This window comes from Scyliorhinus torazame, chromosome 4 (assembly GCF_047496885.1).
Source record: "Scyliorhinus torazame isolate Kashiwa2021f chromosome 4, sScyTor2.1, whole genome shotgun sequence".
NCBI lineage: Eukaryota > Metazoa > Chordata > Chondrichthyes > Carcharhiniformes > Scyliorhinidae > Scyliorhinus > Scyliorhinus torazame.
Genome location: NC_092710.1, coordinates 325,537,379 through 325,558,204, shown reverse-complemented (window position 1 = coordinate 325,558,204; position 20,826 = coordinate 325,537,379). Strand labels below are relative to the sequence as shown.

The following is a 20,826-nucleotide window of genomic DNA, read 5'->3' as shown; positions in this document are numbered from 1 at the left end:
TTTAATGAGCTAGACTGATGAACCGTCTGTTTAAGTTATTTAATTGAGATACTTTAGAGAGTTTATATTTGAGGGATCTACATACAAACATAAGATTTAGGAGCAATAGTGGGCCGCTGTCGAGCCTGCTCCGCCATTCAATACGATCGGGCTGATCTGATTGTAACTTCGAACCCACATCCCTGCCTACCCCAGTAGCCTTTCATTCGTTTGTTAATCAAGAATCTAACCAGCTCTACCTTAAAAATATTTAGGGGGGGTGCGTTTTCTCTGAATTAATGGGGTTTTGAAGGATGGGGAGGGTGGTGCGGGTGTTTGGGGGTGTTTTGTTTTACTTTGTTGTGTTGTATATTTAAAATGTTAAAAATCAAAAAAAAATATTTAAAAAAAAAAAAATTAAGCTTCACTGCCTTTTGAGCAAGAGTTTCAGTGACTCACGGTCCTATTGTCTGTATGGTATGATTCTGTAGGTATGACTATGTCAGGCTGTTGCTTAACTATTCTGTGAGACGGGGCAGCATGTGGCGCAGTGGTTAGCACTGTGACTAGGGCGCTGAGGACCCGGGTTCGAATCCCGGCCCTGGGTCATTGTCTGTGTGGAGTTTGCACATTCTCCCCGTATCTGCGTGGGTTACACCCCCACAACCCAAAGATGTGTAGGTTAGATGGATTGGCCACGCTAAATTGCCCCTTAATTGGAAAAAAATAATAATTGGGTACTTTACATTTATTTGAAAAAAATAGTCTGTGAAACAGCTCTCCCAACTTTGGCACAATCCCCCCCAGATGTTCGTAAGGAAGACTTTGCAGGATCGACAGGGCTGGGTTTGCCGTTGTCATTTCTGGTGCCTGCTTCGATGCCGGGTGGTCCGTCCGGTTTCATTTCTTTTTTGTGTTTTTGTAGCAGTTGAATACAACAGAGTGGCTTGCTGGGTCATTTCAGAGGGCATTTAAGAGTCAACCACTTTGCTGTGGATCTGGAGTCACATGTAGGCCAGGCCAGTTAATGGTGGCAGATTTCCTTCCCTAAAGGACATTAGTGAACCATCATTTAGGACAGAGATGAGGAGAACTTTCTTCACCAGAGAGTGGAAATCCTGTGGAATGCTTTACCACAGGAAATAGTTGGGACCGAAACATTGCATGTTCTCAAGGAGCAGTTAGAAAAAGCACTTGGGGCGAAGGGGGTCAAAGGATATGGGGGAAAGCGGGATTAGGATATTGAGTTGGATAATCAGCAATGATCATAATGAATGGTGGAGCAGGCACGAGAGACCGAATGGCCTCCTCCCGACCTTTTTTCTATGTTTGTATAGGCAACTATCTGACCCAATAGGCCACAAACTGCAGCACTGCTGGTCAGGTGGGGCTCAATGGGAGGGGATAGGTGATCTTGAGGCATTAAGGACTCCATTCAGAAATAAGATTGTCACCTTTTCAAGTTTCAATACCACTACTTGGATCCACCTCAATGCCACTTCAATGCCACTATGACAGGCGACCTGTTCGAGGTGCACAGGATTATGAGGGGCATGGAGGATAGGGAACGGCCGTTCCCCTTAATTGTCAGTCATGAGGGGACACAAGTTCAAGTTGAGGGGCAGAAGATTTAAGGGGGATTTGAGCGAAAACATTTTTACCCAGAGGACGGTGACGGTTTGAAATGCACTGCCTGGGAGGGAGATAGAGGCGGGTTGCCTCACATTCTTAAAATGTACCTGGATGAGCACTTGGCACATGGGGGGTGAGATTCTCCGACCCCCCACCGGGTCGGAGAATCGCCGGGGGCTGGCGTGAATCCCGACCCGCCGGTTGCCGAATTCTCCGGCACCAGATATTCGGCGGGGGCGGGAATCGCGCCGTGCCAGTTGGCAGACCCCCCCCCGCACGATTCTCCGGGCGAGATGGGCCAAAGTCCCGCTGCTAAAATGCCTGTCCCGCCGGCGTAGATTAAACCACCTACCTTACCGGCGGGACAAGGCGGGGCGGGCGGGCTCCTGGGTCCTGGGGGGGCGCGGGGCGATCTGGCCCCGGGGGGTGCCCCCACGGTGGCCTGGCCCGCGATCGGGGCCCACCGATCCGCGGGCGGGCCTGTGCCGTGGGGGCACTCTTTTCCTTCCGCCTTCGCCACGGTCTCCACCATGGCGGAGGTGGAAGAGACTCCCTCCACTGCGCATGCGCGGGAATGCCGTCAGCTGCCTCTAACGCTCCCGCGCATGCGCCGCCCGGAGATGTCATTTCCGCGCCAGCTGGCGGGGCACCAAAGGCCTTTTCCGCCAGCTGGAGGGGCGGAAATTTGTCCGCCGCGGGCCTAGCCCCTTAAGGTTGGGGCTCGGCCCCCCAAGATGCGGAGCATTCCGCACCTTTGGGGCGGCGCAATGCCCGACTGATTTGCGCCGTTCTGGGCGCCAGTCGGCGGACATCGCACCGATACCGGAGAATTTCGCCCCATAACATTCAAGGCTACGGGCCAAGTGCTGGCAAATGGGATTAGAAAAACAGATCGGCTGTTTTTCATGCGTCAATGCTGATGGGATGGCCAAAGAGCCTCTTCTGCGCTGTATTATTCTGTGATTCTGTGACACTCAGGTATGGACTCCTATTATGAACCATACCTCTGTCATCATGCTACCATGCCTTTTCTTCCTGGCGGATTCCTTCAGCCATACTGCCGAATAAGGTTTTACTCCTCAAACCCCAAACTAGACGACAGCATCTCTCGGTTTCTGGTGTCTCTGTTCCCTCATTGTCCCTGGCCTTGGAACGGAAAGGCAGAGGTTCCATCTCTTGCTATTTCCAAATTCCCACTTAAACACAGGATGCAGCGAATCTGGGGCGGGATTCTCCGACTCAGTCCACGGCCGTCCTGGTGGGGGGGTGTGGGGCGATCATTCACCGGGTGGGTCTTCAGGATGGCCAGGCTACCGATCGGGGGCCGCAGAACTATGTGCGCGCGTGATCTGGGGGGGGGCCTATGTTATCGGTGCTGGTCCGCGGTGTGGGTCGGCCATGTCACGCATGGCGGCCGACACAGGCCGCTGCCGTGCGCATGCACGGACCCCCGACCGGAAGTGCAGGCCCCGTATCGGCAGCCGGAGCTGCGAGGAGCACTCCAGGGTCCTGTTAGCCCCCTGAAAATTGAAGAATCACCCTGGACTTTCTACAGGTTAGTCCAGGGTGATTTGCGTGCGTTTTTCGCGGGCGTGGGGACATAGCCCCATTATTGAAGAAACAAAAAATTCAAGGGACAGATATGCCCTTGATGGTACAAAGCTTGTTGAGCTGCACTCATCCAAGCAAGTGTAGAATATTCCATCACACTTGTGCTTTGTAGATGGTGGACAGGCTTTGGCGAGTCAGGAGGTGAGTTATTTTCCACAGGATTCCTAGTCTCTGACCTGTTCCAGTAGCCGCGGTATTTATATGACTAGTCCAGTTCAGTTTTCAGTCAATGGTAACCTCTTGAATTTTTTAAAAATTCGTTCATGGGCTGCAGGTATCGCTGGCTGGGCCAGCATTTGTTGCCTATCCTTAATTACCCTTGAATTGAGTGGCTTGCGAGGCCATTTCAGAGGACATTTAAAAGTCAATCACAATGCTGTGGGTTTGGAGTCGCAGGTAGGCCAGGCCAGAAGACCAGATAAAGATGGCAGTCTTTGTTTCCGAAATGACATGAGTGCCTTGAATAAATAAATAAAAAGTCTAACTTTACAACGGTGAATGCAAGGTTAAATTTCCTTTTTTCTTTCTTAGCGAAATGCCCTTGAAATGCATTCCAGTACTAGATTGGCCTTGGTGATAATTAATAATCATATGTTAAAAAAAATTCCCATGTTTGCTAGCAAGCACCCATTCGCTCTATCCCACTTCAATTAATATGTATATTCATGTGCATCTGTTACTCCTTATCCTTCCTTTTCAATCGATTTGCACCTATTTGAACACCATTGATCTCCAATATGCTTATCACAGCTAGACAGCTCATTGCCAACCAATTTAAGAATATGGCCCCAGATGTCACTTGCACCACATCTGAAAAAAATAGGATTGTTATCAATTAATCACAATTAAGAAAGTGTACCAGTTCATTAAATTATTGCATTGGGGCATAGCTATTTCGCATTCTGGGGGGTGGGCGGGGATTTGAAATTTAACCCATAAACACTGCATGCAAAGAAAATGTCCTTGTTCCCAGAAAAACCCTTTCAGCTACACTTTGGCAGCAGCAGAACAACGCAGCACAGGTACATGGTCATGAAGAGAAACTTTGGGCAAATGTCAAGAGTTCTTTTTTTTAACCCAGAGGGTGAACAGCAGCCGGAGCATGTTGCTAAGTTATTATTCTTACTTCAAAAACATAGTGTTTATTGTGTCTGTTTCTTTAAGACAGTACAGCCTGACATGAGGGACCATTAGGAACCGAGAGTGAATGATCACCCCAAAGTGTGGCGTTCTCTCTTGGAAACAATGCATCCAGCAGCCATGTACTAAATGACCATGTACCTGTGCTTCGTTGTTCTGCTGCCAAAGGATAGCTGAAAGGATCTTCCTGTGGGCAGCACGGTAGCACAATGGTTAGCACTGTTGTTTCACAGCACCAGGGTCCCAGGTTTGATTCCAGGCTTGGGTCACTGTATGTGAAATCTGCACGTTCTCCCCGTGTCTGCGTTGGTTTCCTCCGGGTGCTCCAGTTTCCTCCCACAAGTCCTGAAAGACGTGCTGTTAGGTAATTTGGACATCCTGAATTCTCCCTCTGTGCACCTGAAAAGGCGCCGGAATGTGGCGACGAGGGGCTTTTCACAGTAACTTCATTGCAGTGTTAATGTAAGCCTACTTGTGACAATAAAGATTATTATTATTAAACCTGTAAGGCTGCTCCAAGGCAGTTCCGTGCTGCAAACCTCCTATGCCTGGATACACTTTATTAATAAATATCTTCTTGTTCCTAACAAAGTTTGAAGTCTCTTGACAGTGTCAGAAATGTGGTACACTACATAACAAAAAATATGAAGACACATGAGTCAAAGGCCCTCCTTCAAACCTATTTTCTAAACACTACATTGAGTCGAGTGAAAACAACATGAACCTGCCTCCAAGTTCCTTTTATCCACAGATAATGTTGCCACCATAGTTGTCATACAGTTTCCTCCCAGGCTGTCCCTCAGAACAGATGTCATCATTGAGTTTCGATAAGGGATGTGTGCGCGATTCTTTTCTGCAAGTGCGATAATAACCTGCAATTTAAACAAACAATTTCAAATTTGCTCCTTAATGCATAGAATCAACAAACAAATTCCCATGAGGAAATTGGAAAAGGCAGATTGCTTCATTCGTCACATTTCTGCCCATCATCTTCTTCTAAGACTAGTTCAATTTTGTGCCAGACTAGAATGATACATGTCACATTGGCAAAGTGCAAGACTTGATAGGGAAGGATAGGCTGTCAATCTAATGCAGCAATAATGAAGTTCCATGTCAGGAAGTAATTGGGTCATATTTTATGCCAGCAGTTTGATGTAAAATTATGATAGAAGGAAAATGGTAAGCCAATGAACAAGTGAGGACATCTGGCTGTGACAGTCCTCAGCTATGGCCATACGCTTTGGCACAAAGGTTTAGAACATCACATTCTACTTCCAATTAAATCACATGCTTGTAAAACAGGTGCAGATTTTACAGCAACCCACCATAGTGTTTGAAGGCAGGGAAGGGGGATGCAGGTGGCATGTAAACTAGACTGTATGGCCAGCCCACAGACCTCCACCCACCCCCAGTCCTGTTCCCCTTATTAAAGTGGGAACTGGTAAGGTGTCAGACAGCCTATCAGCCCTTAAGCCCAGCAAGATCCTTATGTGGACAATGAACTGTCACTTAAAAGCCTCATTCCACCTCTGTTGCAATGAGCCAGCCAGCGAGTGAAGGTGAAAGGAATGGGAGGGCATTAACTTCTTTGCTTGGTCCCCTGTACCAATTAGAGGCACCCACCACCAAGATGGTTGCCCCCCACTTTGTAGCACCCCCTGGCCTCTATCTATAAAAATAGTTACTATGTTATTTGTCTATAATACATCAGTTGATTGGTTAATATAATGATAACAATGATTATTTTTTCCATTTTGCACTATTTTTTTTAGAAGAAAAATAGTTTGGCGTGGTATCCAACTGTACCTGTTCCAGGTATGTCAGGGACAGATTAATGTATTTAGCTTCAGTCAATAGCTGTCCTCCTACTCCAGTCTTTGTGACACGCTCTGAGCCAGCCAGGTCCACAAGGTGTAATTTGGAACGCCGGATAGTGGCCGAGCCTGGCTCCCGACTGGAAACATGAATGGTGAAAATGCAGTGGGAACGAGTTGAGGCCTGGTTCATAGGAGTCTGATAAATGAGAACAGAAAAAACATATATGAGATGCCCCGATTATTATTAGAGGATCCAGAAGCCCTACAGAGCACAAGAAGGCCATTCGGCCCATCAACCTTGGCTTTGTCAGAGGGAAGTCATGCCTAACAAATTTGATAGCATTCTTTGATAAAGTGACCGAGTGTGTGGATGAAGATTGTGCGGTTGATATAACTTGTATTGATTTTAGCAAAGCCTTTGACAAGGTCCCACATGGGAGACTGATTGAAGGTCATGGAATTCAAGGAAACTTGGCGAGATGATCCAAAAATGGCTTAGTAATAGGACACAAAGTGTGGTGTTTAAGTAACTGGAGGCCGGTGTCCAATGGTGTACCAAAGAGGCAGTGCTGGGGCCCTTATTAAGAAGGCACATGGGACACTTGCCTTTATAAGTCATGGCATCGAATATAAGAGCTAGGATGCTATGTTGGAGCTGTACAGAAAGTTAATTAGATCACAGCTAGAGTACTGTGTGCAGTTCTGGTCACCTCACATGAATAGGTAGGACATAGAAGGATACGGACCGAGTAAGGACGGAAGGGTTTTTTAAAAGTTAGGGCATCATTATCGGCACAGGCTTGGAGGGCCGAAGGGCCTGTTCCTGTGCTGTACTTACTTTTCTTTGTTTTTTGCTCACTGTAGGAAGTAGGTGATTGCACTGGATGGGATACAGAGGAAATTCACCAGGATGTTGCTCGGGATGGAGAATCTGAACTAATAATAATATTATAATAATCGCTGATTGTTACAAGTAGGCTTCAATGAAGTTACTGTGAAAAGCCCCTAGTCGCCACATTCCGGCACCTATTCGGGGAGGTCAGTACGGGAATTGAACCCGCGCTGCTGGCCTTGTTCTGCATTTCAAACCAGCTGTTTAGCCCACTGTGCTAAACCAGCTAGAAGGAGAAACTGGGGTTTGACTGTTATTTTTAGAGCAGGGAATGCTGAGGGAGATTATGATTGAGGTGTATAAGCTTGAAGGGTTTGCATTGAGCGGTAAATCACAAGGGGGCATATTTTTAGGGTGAGGGGCAAGAAATTCTGAGAGGAGTTTAGAAAAAAAAATTCACAGAGAGTGGTGAGAATCTGGGGCGGGATTCTCCGACACCCCGCCGGGTCGGAGAATCCCCGGGGGGGCGGCACTAATCCTGCCCCGCTGCCCCGACTGCCGTATTCTCTGGTGCCGTTTTTTGGGCGGCGGCGGGATTCCCGCCACGCAGGTCGGGGGCCGTTGTCAGCAGCCTCCCCCCCCCCGACAATTCTCCGGGCCACGATGGGCCGAGCGGCTGTCCATTTTTGGCCAGTCTCGTCGGCGTGGGTTACTCAGGTCCCACACGGCGGGACCTGGCAGGAGAGTATGCGTGGGCAGTCCTCGGGGTGGTACGGGGGATCTGACCCTGGGGGGGGGGGGCCACGTTGGCCTGGCCCGCGATCGGGGCCCACCGATCTTTGGGCGGGCTTGTTCCGTGGGGACACTTCTTTGTTCCACGCCGGGCTCCTGTAGGGCTCCGCCATGGCTGGCGCAGAAAAGAAGGATTTTGCCGGCCGGTCTGCGCATGTGCGGAACCACACCGCCCGTTCCACGCATGCGCGAGACCACGCCGGCCCTTCGGCGCATGCGGGAACTCACGCCGTCCCTTCGGCGCCGGCTGGAGCACGCCAACCCATCCGTCGTCCACCTAGCCCCCGAAAATGCGGTGAATTCCGCACTTTCGAGGGCTGTTGACACTGGAGTGGTTGCCACCGGTTCTCCCGCCGGTGTGGGGACTTAAGTTCCCAGAAGGGAGAATCCCGGCCCTGAAATGTACTACCTGGAAAGGTAGTGGAGGCTGGAAACCTCACAACCGTTGAAAAGTACTTGGAGCGCCATCATATTCAAGGATATGGGACAAGTGCTGGTAAGTGGGATTAGCGCAAGAGACATGGGGGTTGTTATTGTCACTGGGCTTTGTGTGCCAAAGGGCCTTTTCTACGCAATACGACTCTATGACCCTCTGAAGAGCGCCCTACCTAGGCCCAATCCAACATTTGGACACTAAGTGGCAATTCAGATTGGCCAACCCACCTAACCACATCTGTGGACTGTGGGAGGAATCCAGAGCTCGCAGAGGGAACCGCGCAGACATGGGGAGGATCTGCAAAAACCACACAGACACTCATCCAAGGTTGGAATTGAACCTGGCTCCCAGGTGCTGTAAGGCAGCAGTGCTAATCACTGTGCCACCGTGTCACCCCAAGAAGGTTACTCATTCCTTTAAAAACAAAGAAACTTTAGTTTTCACATCTATAAATAACCATGAATTATTGGAATACAGTCTTTAAAAAAACATTGTGCCCTGGTGGTCTAGCTCTACCCTGTTGTGTATTAGCTCCATGCTCCAGGGCCTACCTTCAGTTTCTTGTTTCTAATGGCCAGTTGCAGTTCACCTGCATCGTTTTCCAGGCCAGAAAATTGCAGCAAAACCAAAAAACTATTACAATAAGTATTGCAAGTAAATCATTGTCTTCCTCTTTCATCTGACATAAATCCAAATGCCTGAGGATTGTCATGATACAGTTCCCTCCATTGGATTTTGAGCAGATATGGGCAGCTGTGGCATTGGGATCACTACAATTAGGTAAAGGATGACCACGCAGGAGCTTCTTTATGTAAATGTCCTCCCACATGCTCCACGTAGGCTTCCTGGTGTCTAGAATAAATCTGCCTATAACATGCAAGGTAAATAGCTACTCATTGTGCACATCTGGACATGACTCCTGAGTTCACTTGGTTGTTTTGACCTTGGGTACCGTGCTCAGGGTTTTGATAGTGTATACCATGCAATAATGTTCATTTTTCATTAACAAAAATATTCCATACTGCAAAACTGCAGAATGCTTTCAATGCAGCTGCATATCTATCATAAACGAGTTAGCTGACAAGTTGGGAGGTCCATGACATTTTATGCACATCCATTTATTTAGCAGTGCGATGAAGCCAGATCTCAAATTGAGGGGTCCTCTAAACACATTTAACATACTGGGTGAACAAATCCAGACATCCCTGGATGACAAAAGAGGTAAGAGTTTAAGAAGAAAAAGTATGCTGACAACAGATGTCAAGTGAATAATACAATGGAGAACCAGGTTGAAGGGGAAGTGAAAAAGCAAATAAAAGAAGCAAAAAGAGAGGATGAAAAGGGACTGGCAGTTAACAGAGAAGGGAAACCAAAAGTCTGCTATAGATAGTAAACAGTGACGGTACTAATAGTAAACCGGTGGTGAGAGGAGGAATCGGGTCGATTAGGCACCAAAAAGATGACTTAAACAAGGAGGCAGGCGGAATAGCTGAGGTACTAAATTAATAATTTGCATCGGTGTTTACCAAGAAAGAAAATGATACACAGGTTACGGTGAAAGAGGAGGTAATCAATGCACTAAAGAGTTAAAATTTCTGAGGAGGTATTATTTAGGTTGACATACTTAAAAATGAATAAGGCACCTGGAGCAGGTGAGATACATCTGTGGATACTGAGGAAAGTGGGAATGAAAATTGCAGAGGCACTGGACTCAGGAGTGGTTGCAGAAGACTTGAGAATTCAAAATGTTGCATCTTTGGTCAAAAAAGAGTGTAAAGATAAGCCCAGCAACTACAAACCAGTCAGTTTAGCTTTGGTGGTGGGAAATGTCTAGAAACAATAATTCAAGATAAACTTAACAGTGACATGGACAAATATGGGTTAATTAAGGAAAGCTGGCATAGATTTGTTCAGGAAAAATTATGTTATTTTATAATAGTCCTTATTAGTGTCACAAGTAGGCTTACATTAATATTGCAATGAAGTTACTGTGAAAAGTCCCTAGTTGCCACATTGCGGCGCAGGTTCTGGTACACAGAGGGAGAATTCAGAATGTCCAATTCACCTAACAGCACGTCTTTCAGAACTTGTGAGAGTAAACCGGAACACCCGGAGGAAACCCACACAGACTCCGCACAGACCCAAGCCGGGAATTGAACCCAGGTCCCTGGCGCAGTGAAGCAACACTGCTAACCACTGTGCCACCGTGCCATTCGTGGAAGTATGGAGGGGAATGCAGGTACGGGGTGTATGGACCGTGAGTAGTGATGGTTAGAGTGCCTAGTATTCATATATAGAACTGGGCAAATGTTCCAGTGAACAGAAACAGGCCTTCTAATCTGCCCATGTCCATTTCCACCTCTGGCCTGCTTCCAGCGGCAGTGGCTTGGACTCCAGCCTAGCCCCGCAATCCTGCCATGAGGATATCTGAGGGGCAGGATTCAGGTCACTCTCACATCTGCCTGAAATTCTTAAGATGGGTTCAGTGGGTTCACTGCAGTGGGCTAAACATCCCAATGTTCAAGTTTTGTATCATTTGCAAAGCTCATAAAATTGTCAAGCAAACACAGCTATTCAAACCCCATTTGAAGGAATAATGCTTGTACGTGCTCCTAAAAACTGTCAAAATAAACAAATAACCATTCAAAAACCTTTTCAAAATATAATGCTATTAACTACTCATAAACTGGTCTTAAAATTGTCAATCAAAACAAAGCTCAGTCTCCTTGGCATCTGTGTTAACTCCTGTTGAGCTGAATCCATTGGTAAAAGTTTGGAGTTCAGCCAAGCATTCATAATGGAAGTCTACAGAAGATTTGCGTCAACAAAGGCTTCAGAGCTAAGTACATTACAATCTTTGATGTTTGGCAAACAGATGGGCATCTCGATGAATCAAAGGTTCACCAGATGGTTCACCAGATGCCAAATAATACATTATAGCCTTTTGAAGTTTGCTGAACAGATTGCTAGCTGTTCCACTACTTCAAAGACTTAACAGATGACTTGACTGTGAATCAACATTAAAAGGAAAGCAATCAACATTAAGATTAAAGCACATGCTTAAAATTACACTTTAAGCCTGAATTTCAATACTGATGAATGCACTATTTCCAGTGGATAATCTACTCTAATACATGTGAACATAATGTCAATTTAAAGGTCACTTAACTTTTAAAAGCAAAGCACTATCATCAATGGCTGCATTACAAACACATTTAAATTATTCTATACCATATAATAATTGCATATGAAGCTGTCAATAACTTTTAGACTTACCTTTCAAAACGTTCCTGACTCCAGAACCCTATGACCGTATGTGGTTCATACAGAAAATCACCCACCTTGTTGAATAAGTCAAACTCCAGGGAATATAAAAATGAGATGGGCAGCAACAATTACAACATCAGTTTTTATGGGTATTGGGTAGTGACCTATCTTGCTTCCTGCACAATCAGAATGACGGCCAGCAGGAATCAGGTGGCAAATTCAAAATTCTGATCACATAGAATCATAGAATTTACAGTGCAGAAGGAGGCCATTTGGCCCATCGAGTCTGTACTGGCCCTTGGAAAGAGCACCCTAGCCAAGCCCATACCTCTACTCTATCCCTGTAACCCCACCTAACCTTTGTGGACACTGAGAGCAATCATGGTCCCTGATCTAGCAAAATGAAAACTTGCAATTAACTAATGCATATAGTTTTCAACACAGCCATGTGCCTCAAAGTTTTTGCTCGGTTATTTGTTTCGTCCAAAGTAGAGCTGCTGTGTAAATATAATTATTTTACTCTGTTACATGGGTAGGAACTCGTAGTGGAATTCCCAGAACTATGGGCTCGATTATGCTGGGGCACCCTGGGCAGGTCCCGCACCTGTACATCAACAACCTTCGGATCGAGCCCAATAAAACATCAACTGGAGCTCGTTAATTTCCAGTGCAGGTGTGAGGCCATCATCCACTCGATCAGAGTTGGATGGGGAATGTCTGGCCTCCATGGTCATTGGCAATGGTCCAGAAAATGGGCTCCCTGACACAGAACTGAGCATATACAGGATTGCTTCAAACTCTGCAGGATAATTAGTCATTGAGTACTTTGCGGCTTCTAAGGTGAGTGCACTTTGAGTTCAGCTGTCTCCAAACCTTGGCACTGATCAGATGTGCCAATCACTTTTAACCTGAATAAGTTAACCACTTATGTGCATGGAAACATTGTCTAGTTGTTGCATATTTCCGTCCAGAGATGCCCCATTGGAACGAGGGGAGAGGCAGGGGAGAAAGGCCAAACCAGCTGCTAGATTCAATGAGGACTCTATCAAAGCCCTCCTAGGTGTGTCCCGGACTGACATGAACAGCTGATGACTACCTCTGCTAAGAAGAGGAAGCCAAACAAGACACATGCAGCCTGGGAGAATGTGTCCATGGAGGTCAGCAGTGTGGAGCTGGTCAAAATGAAATGTTCCCAATGTCAGAAAAGGCTCAATGGTCCATTGAGTGTGGCCAGGGTGAGTAAGCCTTTAGTATATGCAATTTTATGCCAGTGTGCCCAGGATCTGCTCATGAATGCAAGAGAAAATTCACTTTGACTGGATCTCAAAGTTGGCATGATTCAACAAGGACACAGCTATTTTCGACAATGCATTTAAAGCTTTGGTCCAGTTGTGGGGTGGGTGGTTGGCAGAATGAGCACAGCATCCAGGCTAGCATGCAGTTAGGTAATAATAGGTAGACAGCGTGTCATAAAATAATCTGAAAGTGTTAATGATTGCACTCTTACACATCATTTCAGGATGAGCAACACCACAATGTCTCTCTTTCTCTCTCTCTCTCTCCCCCTCTCTCTCTGATACTTTGTAGCCCTCGGAGATGGCCAGGAACTCAGCATAGAACTCAGCAGTTGAGAAAAGGCCTTTGACTCGTATGATTTTCAAATAGATAGTCTGCTCATTCAAATTAGCACTTCCATCAGTAACAGGTCTACTCACTGCTAAGTTGAGGTTCAGGGTTCAGCTGCAGGTTCCAAACCTTCCGAACAAGCTGCCCCTTAAAACAAGGGAAACCACACATGGCATGATTTGGATTCTAAAGACATGACAGTGATCACATCATATTATGGCAATCAAGTGGGTTGAAAACAGCCGTAAATATACATTAATTGACATTTAAATAACGTGGGCGTGGTTCTGACTTTTAGGGCTAGCCATCTGATCTATTGTACAAAACTGACCAGATGATGTTGGGAATGCCACTCAACGACACCATGCCCGATAATATATCTCCCGATTTGGGAGCATATTATTCTGCCACATGTCAAGGGTAACGTTCAATCATTGAAATAAAATATTTTTAACAACAGTGGTCCAAAGGAGCTGAATACCAGACACAATGAGAAATCGTTAGGAAAACCTGACGTGCGCATCCTTGTGCCTTCTGAAATGCACACCCGACCCTTGTGTGAATCTGTCTTGGACTTTTGTCTTCTCACAGAGAGTTCAGGTTCATAGTGCATTTTGGGAACCACAATGGATAGCGTGAGGAGTGTGGGTGCAAAGGCAGGTGGCCGCTTACAAGTCCGGCTCAGTTCTCCATCACAGCAGCCTCGCACTCAACATCGTTTAAATGTACCTTAAAACTCACCTCAGCCCCTCACCGGCTGCACCCACCCTCTAATCCATGCCTTCCACTCAGACCACCCATGCCACCTCATGACCCACGTCAGTCACGCCACTACCCCGCACTCTCCCACCCATCCCATGTCATCGCATGGTGCTAAATCACACATGCATAACAACATAAAAAGATATGACACAGGAGCTGGAGTAGGTCTGCATATTCCCAGAGGGAAATTCAGTTAGGCTGTTTTGCATTATTTGATGTAGACCAAGTAAGCCTATTTTCTGATCTTTTCATCTCCAAAACCTTTGATATATTTCACGATATAAATCAACAAATGATCGGGATAATTTCATCCTCCACAGGAGTTCTGATGAGTATCATACATGAGTATCAAAGTCCAGCATTTTGCATCTTAAATGCCTTCCTTTCAAGAGTGTTCCTGTTTGAAGTGGAGCTTGAAACCCCCCTCAGGTACGTAGCAGGTTTGCGGTGCAATTCATACCAACCTTCTAGCGAAGTAGTCAACTTTACAATACCAATCATCAGGTGACTCATGGCAGCCATTTTTGATCAGTGCCTTTTCTTACAAATTTTAAAAACAGGTCTTCTTTAAACAGTTCAATATATATGTGGTTAGCTGGCGAAGTTGTAGGTAGCACTGCCCAATCCCAGTTCCCATCGTTGTGACACTGTACCACAGAATTCAGTACCACTAAACTACAGAATTTGGCAATCTCTCTCTCCATTTAAATATTATGTTGTTCTTACTGCCAAAGTGGACTTCATATTTCCCACGTTATTCTCCATCTGCCAAATTCTTAACCACTTACTTAACCTATCTATATTCATTTGCAGACTCTCTGCATCTTTATCACAATTTGCTTCCCTACCAATCTTCATATCACCATCAAATTTGGCTATGATACAGGTATCCAAGTCAGTAATATCAATTATAAATAGTTGAGGCTCAAGCACTGATCCCTGCAGCACTCAACTAGTTAGTTTGCCTACCTGAAAATTACCCACTTATTCCGATTGTTTTCTATCAGTTAGCCAGACCTCTATCCATGCAATACATCACCCCCAATGCCATAAGCGTTTATCTTGTGTAGAATTTTTATGTGGCACCTTAGAAAATGCCTTTTCGAATCCAAATCCTCCATCCACGAGTTTCCATTTATCCACCCCATTTGTTACATGCTCAAACAACTGTAATAAATTTGTCGAACAGAATTTCCTTTCAAAAAACCATGTTGCCTCTGCCTGATAGTACTATGATTTTCTAAATGTCATGCCACTACCTCTTTATTAATGGATTATAGTATTTTCGTAATGACAAACAATGGGCTAACAAGCCTAATTTCCTGCTTTTTATTTTCCTCCTTTCTTGAACAGGAGTGTTATATTTATCTTTTAACACAAGACCCTGCTCCCATGCCCACATGTCTGTCCTTGGCCTGCTGCAATGTTCCAGTGAAGCTCAATGCAAACTGGAGGAACAACATCTCATCTTCCGGTTAGCCTTCCGGTGTCAACATCGAATTCAACAACTTCAGATGATTAGCTCTACCCCACCTCGACCCATTTGTTTTCATCCCATTTCATTTTAACTGTCTTTTACCATTTCTTTCTCTCTTGTCTTTCTTCATATATATTTAACCCCCCACCCCCCTATCTTATCCACCTTTCCTTATCCTTTCTCCCCTTTGCTTCCCCCTTCCCCTCCCCCACATCTACATCTGTCACGGTTTACCCTCTGATGTTAGTTTCTCTGCTGTTTGGCCTTTCACACCTTTTGATCTCTCTGGGACTGCCATTGACTCTTTACCTGTAGTTTCTGTGGCTATTAGCACTCTGTTCCCTTGGTTTCTGTGGCTATGACTCATCTTTAATTCTCACTCCACAGTATAAATATTTCCCACTTTGTCTGTATTATAGCTTTGCCAAAGGGTCATCTGGACTCGAAACGTTAGCTCTTTTCTCCTCCTACAGATGCTGCCAGATCTGCTGAGATTTTCCAGCATTTTCTCTTTGGTTTCAGATTCCAGCATCCGCAGTAACTTGCTTTTATCCAGTGTTATATTTATAGTTATCCAATCCGCCAGAACCTTTCCAGTCGACTTTTGGAAGTTATTGTCAATGCATCCATGATCTCTGGAACCACCTCTTTCAAGACTGGGGGCGGCATGTTGGCACAGTGGTTAGCACTTTTGTCTTACAGCACCAGGGACCCGAGCTCAATTCCAACCTTGGATGACTGTGTTTTCACATTCTCCCCTTGTTTGCATGGGTTTCCTCCGGGTGCTCCGGTTTTCTTCCACAGTCCAAAGATGTGCTGGTTAGATGGATTTGTTGCTAACTTTGGCTGTTTCTTAATTTGGCTCTGTTTAATTACGTTTGCACTGAGTGCTGAATTTGGGTTTGCATTGAGTGCTGAATTTGGTGCTTTTTGAGTGCTATAGTAAGAGTTTGGTGGCCGAGGGAGTATAAGGCTTCATTTTTATCTGAAGTTTAGTCTTTCTTTTATTTAGTTAATTAACTTAAAAGTTGCTGTTTGGTTTAGAAGAAGGTGAATTTTCAATCAGCTTTAAACAGGCTTCTACTTGTAGGCACTTGCAGCTGGAGCTTGTTAATTAGTTAATTGGATTAGGCCAGTTTTCAGAGGCTAGATTCACAGTATAAAAGTGATCCCCTCCAGTGCAGACTTTGTTTGCACTGAGTGCTGAATTTGGTGCTTTTTGAGTGCTATAGTAAGAGTTTGGTGACCGAGGGAGTTAGGTGCTCCTTTCATTTTGTTTCCGACATTTCCGCAAAGAGTGAGAAGAGAGCCAGGAGTTTGCAGAAAGTGTAGCTGATTGGGAGCAGAGTCGGAGGGCGGAGATCTAGTTAGTCCACACGGCAGCTATATTCTGTCAGATAAGAGGGGATGGAGGCTAGGCCAGTTGCATGCTCCTCCTGTAGGATGTGGGTGGTGAGGGATACCACTGGTGTCCCCGCTGACTATACCTGCGTGAAGTGCACCCAACTTCAGCTCCTCAAAGACCGTGTTAGGGAACTGGAGCTGAAGCTGGATGAACTTCGGATCATCCGGGAGGCAGAGGGGGTGATTGAGAAGAGTTACAGGGAGGTAACCACACCCAAGGTACAGGACAAGAATAGCTGGGTTACAGTCAGGGGGAAAAAAACAAACAGGCAGACAGTGCAGGGATCCCTCGTGGCCGTTCCCCTTCAAAACGAGTATACCGTTTTGGATGCTGTTGGGGGGGATGACCTACCGGGGGAAGGCCCTAGCGGCCAGGTCTCTGGCACTGAGTCTGGCTCTAGGGCTCAGAAGGGAAGTGGGGAGAATAGAAAAGCAATAGTTGTAGGAGATTCAATGGTTAGGGGAATAGATAGGAGATTCTGTGGTCGCGAGCGAGACTCCCGGAAGGTATGTTGCCTCCCGGGTGCCAGGGCCAGGGATGTCTCGGATCGTGTCTTCAGGATCCTTAAGGGGGAGGGGGAGCAGCCAGAAGTCGTGGTGCACATTGGTACCAACGACATAGGTAGGAAAAGGGGCTGTGGAGGTAATAAACAAGTTTAGGGAGTTAGGCTGGAAGTTAAAAGCCAGGACAGACAGAGTTGTCATCTCTGGTTTGTTGCCGGTGCCACGTGATAGCGAGGCTAGGAATAGGGAGAGAGTGCAGCTGAACACGTGGCTGCAGGAATGGTGTAGGAGGGAGGGCTTCAGGTATTTGGATAATTGGTGCGCATTCTGGGTAAGGTGGGACCTGTACAAGCAGGACGGGTTGCATCTGAACCAGAGGGGCACCAATATCCTGGGAGGGAGGTTTTCTAGTACTCTTCGGGAGGGTTTAAACTAATTTGGCAGGGGAATGGGAACCGGATTTGTAGTCCAGCAACTAAGGTAGCCGATATTCAGGACGCCAAAGCGTGTAGTGAGGCAGTGGGGAAGGGAACACTGACAAAGGAGAGTACTTGCAGGCACGGAGATGGGTTGAAATGTGTATACTTCAACGCAAGAAGCATCAGGAATAAGATGGGTGAACTTAAGGCATGGATCGGTACTTGGGACTACGATGTGGTGGCCATTACGGAAACTTGGATAGAAGAGGGGCAGAAATGGTTGTTGGAGGTCCCTGGTTATAGATGTTTCAATAAGATTAGGGAGGGTGGTAAAAGAGGTGGGGGGGTGGCATTATTAATTAGAGATAGTATAACAGCTGCAGAAAGGAAGTTCGAGGAGTATCACCCTATTGAGGTAGTATGGGTTGAAGTCAGAAATAGGAAAGGAGCAGTCACCTTGTTAGGAGTTTTCTATAGGCCCCCCAATAGTAGCAGAGATGTGGAGGAACAGATTGGGAAACAGATTTTGGAAAGGTGCAGAAGTCATAGGGTAGTAGTCATGGGCGACTTTAACTTCCCAAATATTGAGTGGAAACTCTTTATATCAAATAGTTTGGATGGGGTGGTGTTTGTGCAGTGTGTCCAGGAAGCTTTTCTGACACAGAATGTAGATTGTCCGACCAGAGGAGGGGCAATATTGGATTTAGTACATGGTAATGAACCAGGGCAAGTGATAAGATTTGTTAGTGGGGGAGCATTTTGGAGATAGTGACCACAATTCTGTGACTTTCACTTTAGTAATGGAGAGGGATAGGTACGTGCAACAGGGCAAGGTTTACAATTGGGGGAAGGGTAAATACGATGTTGTCAGACAAGAATTGAAGTGCATAAGTTGGGAACATAGGCTGTCAGGGAAGGACACAAGTGAAATGTGGAACTTGTTCAAGGAACAGGTGCTACGTGTCCTTGATATGTATGTCCCTGTCAGGCAGGGAAGAGATGGTCAAGTGAGGGAACCATGGTTGACAAGAGAGGTTGAATGTCTTGTTAAGAGGAAAAAGGAGACTTAGGTAAGGCTGAGGAAACAAGGTTCAGACAGGGCATTGGAGGGATACAAGATAGCCAGGAGGGAACTGAAGAAAGGGATTAGGAGAGCTAAGAGAGGGCATGAACAATCTTTGGTGGGTAGGATCAAGGAAAACCCCAAGGCCTTTTACACATATGTGAGAAATATGAGAATGACTAGAGCGAGGGTAGGTCCGGTCAAGGACAGTAGCGGGAGATTGTGTATTGAGTCTGAAGAGATAGGAGAGGTCTTGAACGAGTACTTTTCTTCTGTATTTACAAATGAGAGGGGCCATATTGTTGGAGAGGACAGTGTGAAACAGACTGGTAAGCTCGAGGAAATACTTGTTAGGAAGAAAGATGTGTTGGGCATTTTGAAAAACTTGAGGATAGACAAGTCCCCCGGGCCTGACGGGATATCCAAGGATTCTATGGGAAGCAAGAGATGAAATTGCAGAGCCGTTGGCAATGATCTTTCCGTCCTCACTGTCAACAGGGGTGGTACCAGGGGATTGGAGAGTGGCGAATGTCGTGCCCCTGTTCAAAAAAGGGACTAGGGATAACCCTGGGAATTACAGGCCAGTTAGTCTTACTTCGGTGGTAGGCAAAGTAATGGAAAGGGTACTGAAGGATAGGATTTCTGAGTATCTGGAAAGACACTGCTTGATTAGGGATAGTCAGCACGGATTTGTGAGGGGTAGGTCTTGCCTTACAAGTCTTATTGAATTCTTTGAGGAGGTGACCAAGCATGTGGATGAAGGTAAAGCAGTGGATGTAGTGTACATGGATTTTAGTAAGGCATTTGATAAGGTTCCCCATGGTAGGCTTATGCAGAAAGTAAGGAGGCATGGGATAGTGGGAAATTTGGCCAGTTGGATAACGAACTGGCTAACCGATAGAAGTCAGAGAGTGGTGGTGGATGGCAAATATTCAGCCTGGATCCCAGTTACCAGTGGCGTACTGCAGGGATCAGTTCTGGGTCCTCTGCTGTTTGTGATTTTCATTAATGACTTGGATGAGGGAGTTGAAGGGTGGGTCAGTAAATTTGCAGACGATACGAAGATTGGTGGAGTTGTGGATAGTAAGGAGGGCTGTTGTCGGCTGCAAAGAGACATAGATAGGATGCAGAGCTGGGCTGAGAAGTGGCAGATGGAGTTTAACCCTGAAAAGTGTGAGGTTGTCCATTTTGGAAGGACAAATATGAATGAGGAATACAGGGTTAACGGTAGAGTTCTTGGCAATGTGGAGGAGCAGAGAGATCTTGGGGTCTATGTTCATACATCTTTGAAAGTTGCCACTCAAGTGGATAGAGCTGTGAAGAAGGCCTATGGTGTGCTCGCGTTCATTAACAGAGGGATTGAATTTAAGAGCCGTGAGGTGATGATGCAGCTGTACAAAACTTTGGTAAGGCCACATTTCGAGTACTGTGTACAGTTCTGGTCGCCTCATTTTAGGAAGGATGTGGAAGCTTTGGAAAAGGTGCAAAGGAGATTTACCAGGATGTTGCCTGGAATGGAGAGTAGGTCTTACGAGGAAAGGTTGAGGGTGCTAGGCCTTTTCTCATTAGAACGGAGAAGGATGAGGGGCGACTTGATAGAGGTTTATAAGATGATCAGGGGAATAGATAGAGTAGACAGTCAGAGACCTTTTTCCCCGGGTGGAACGAACCATTACAAGGGGACATAAATTTAAGGTGAAAGGTGGAAGATATAGGAGGGATATCAGAGGTAGGTTCTTTACCCAGAGAGTAGTGGGGGCATGGAATGCACTGCCTGTGGAAGTAGTTGAGTCGGGAACATTAGGGACCTTCAAGCAGCTATTGGATAGGTGCATGGATTACGGTAAAATGATATAGTGTAGATTTATTTGTTCTTAAGGGCAGCACGGTAGCATTGTGGATAGCACAATTGCTTCACAGCTCCAGGGTCCCAGGTTTGATTCCGGCTTGGGTCACTGTCTGTGCGGAGTCTGCATATCCTCCCCGTGTCTGCGTGGGATTCCTCCGGGTGCTCCGGTTTCCACCCACAGTCCAAAGATGTGCAGGTTAGGTGAATTGGCCAATG

At 46.1% G+C, this 20,826-nt stretch overlaps 1 protein-coding gene across 5 annotated transcripts in view; it reads right to left on the bottom strand.

Moving 5' to 3' along the window:
* kif6 (kinesin family member 6) overlaps positions 1-20,826 on the bottom strand; it is an 848,078-nt gene that overhangs the window by 603,118 nt on the left and 224,134 nt on the right. For 4 of the 5 annotated variants that reach the window (XM_072500179.1, XM_072500178.1, XM_072500180.1 and 1 more), the window contains exons 7-8: positions 6,169-6,375; positions 5,091-5,234 (exon numbers count right to left, since the gene is read on the bottom strand). The exons of the other annotated variant lie outside the window; for it this stretch is intronic. In XM_072500179.1, coding sequence (XP_072356280.1) covers positions 5,091-5,234; positions 6,169-6,375 — 351 coding nt within the window. The remainder of the gene's footprint in view (positions 1-5,090; positions 5,235-6,168; positions 6,376-20,826) is intronic. 5 annotated transcript variants of the gene reach the window in all.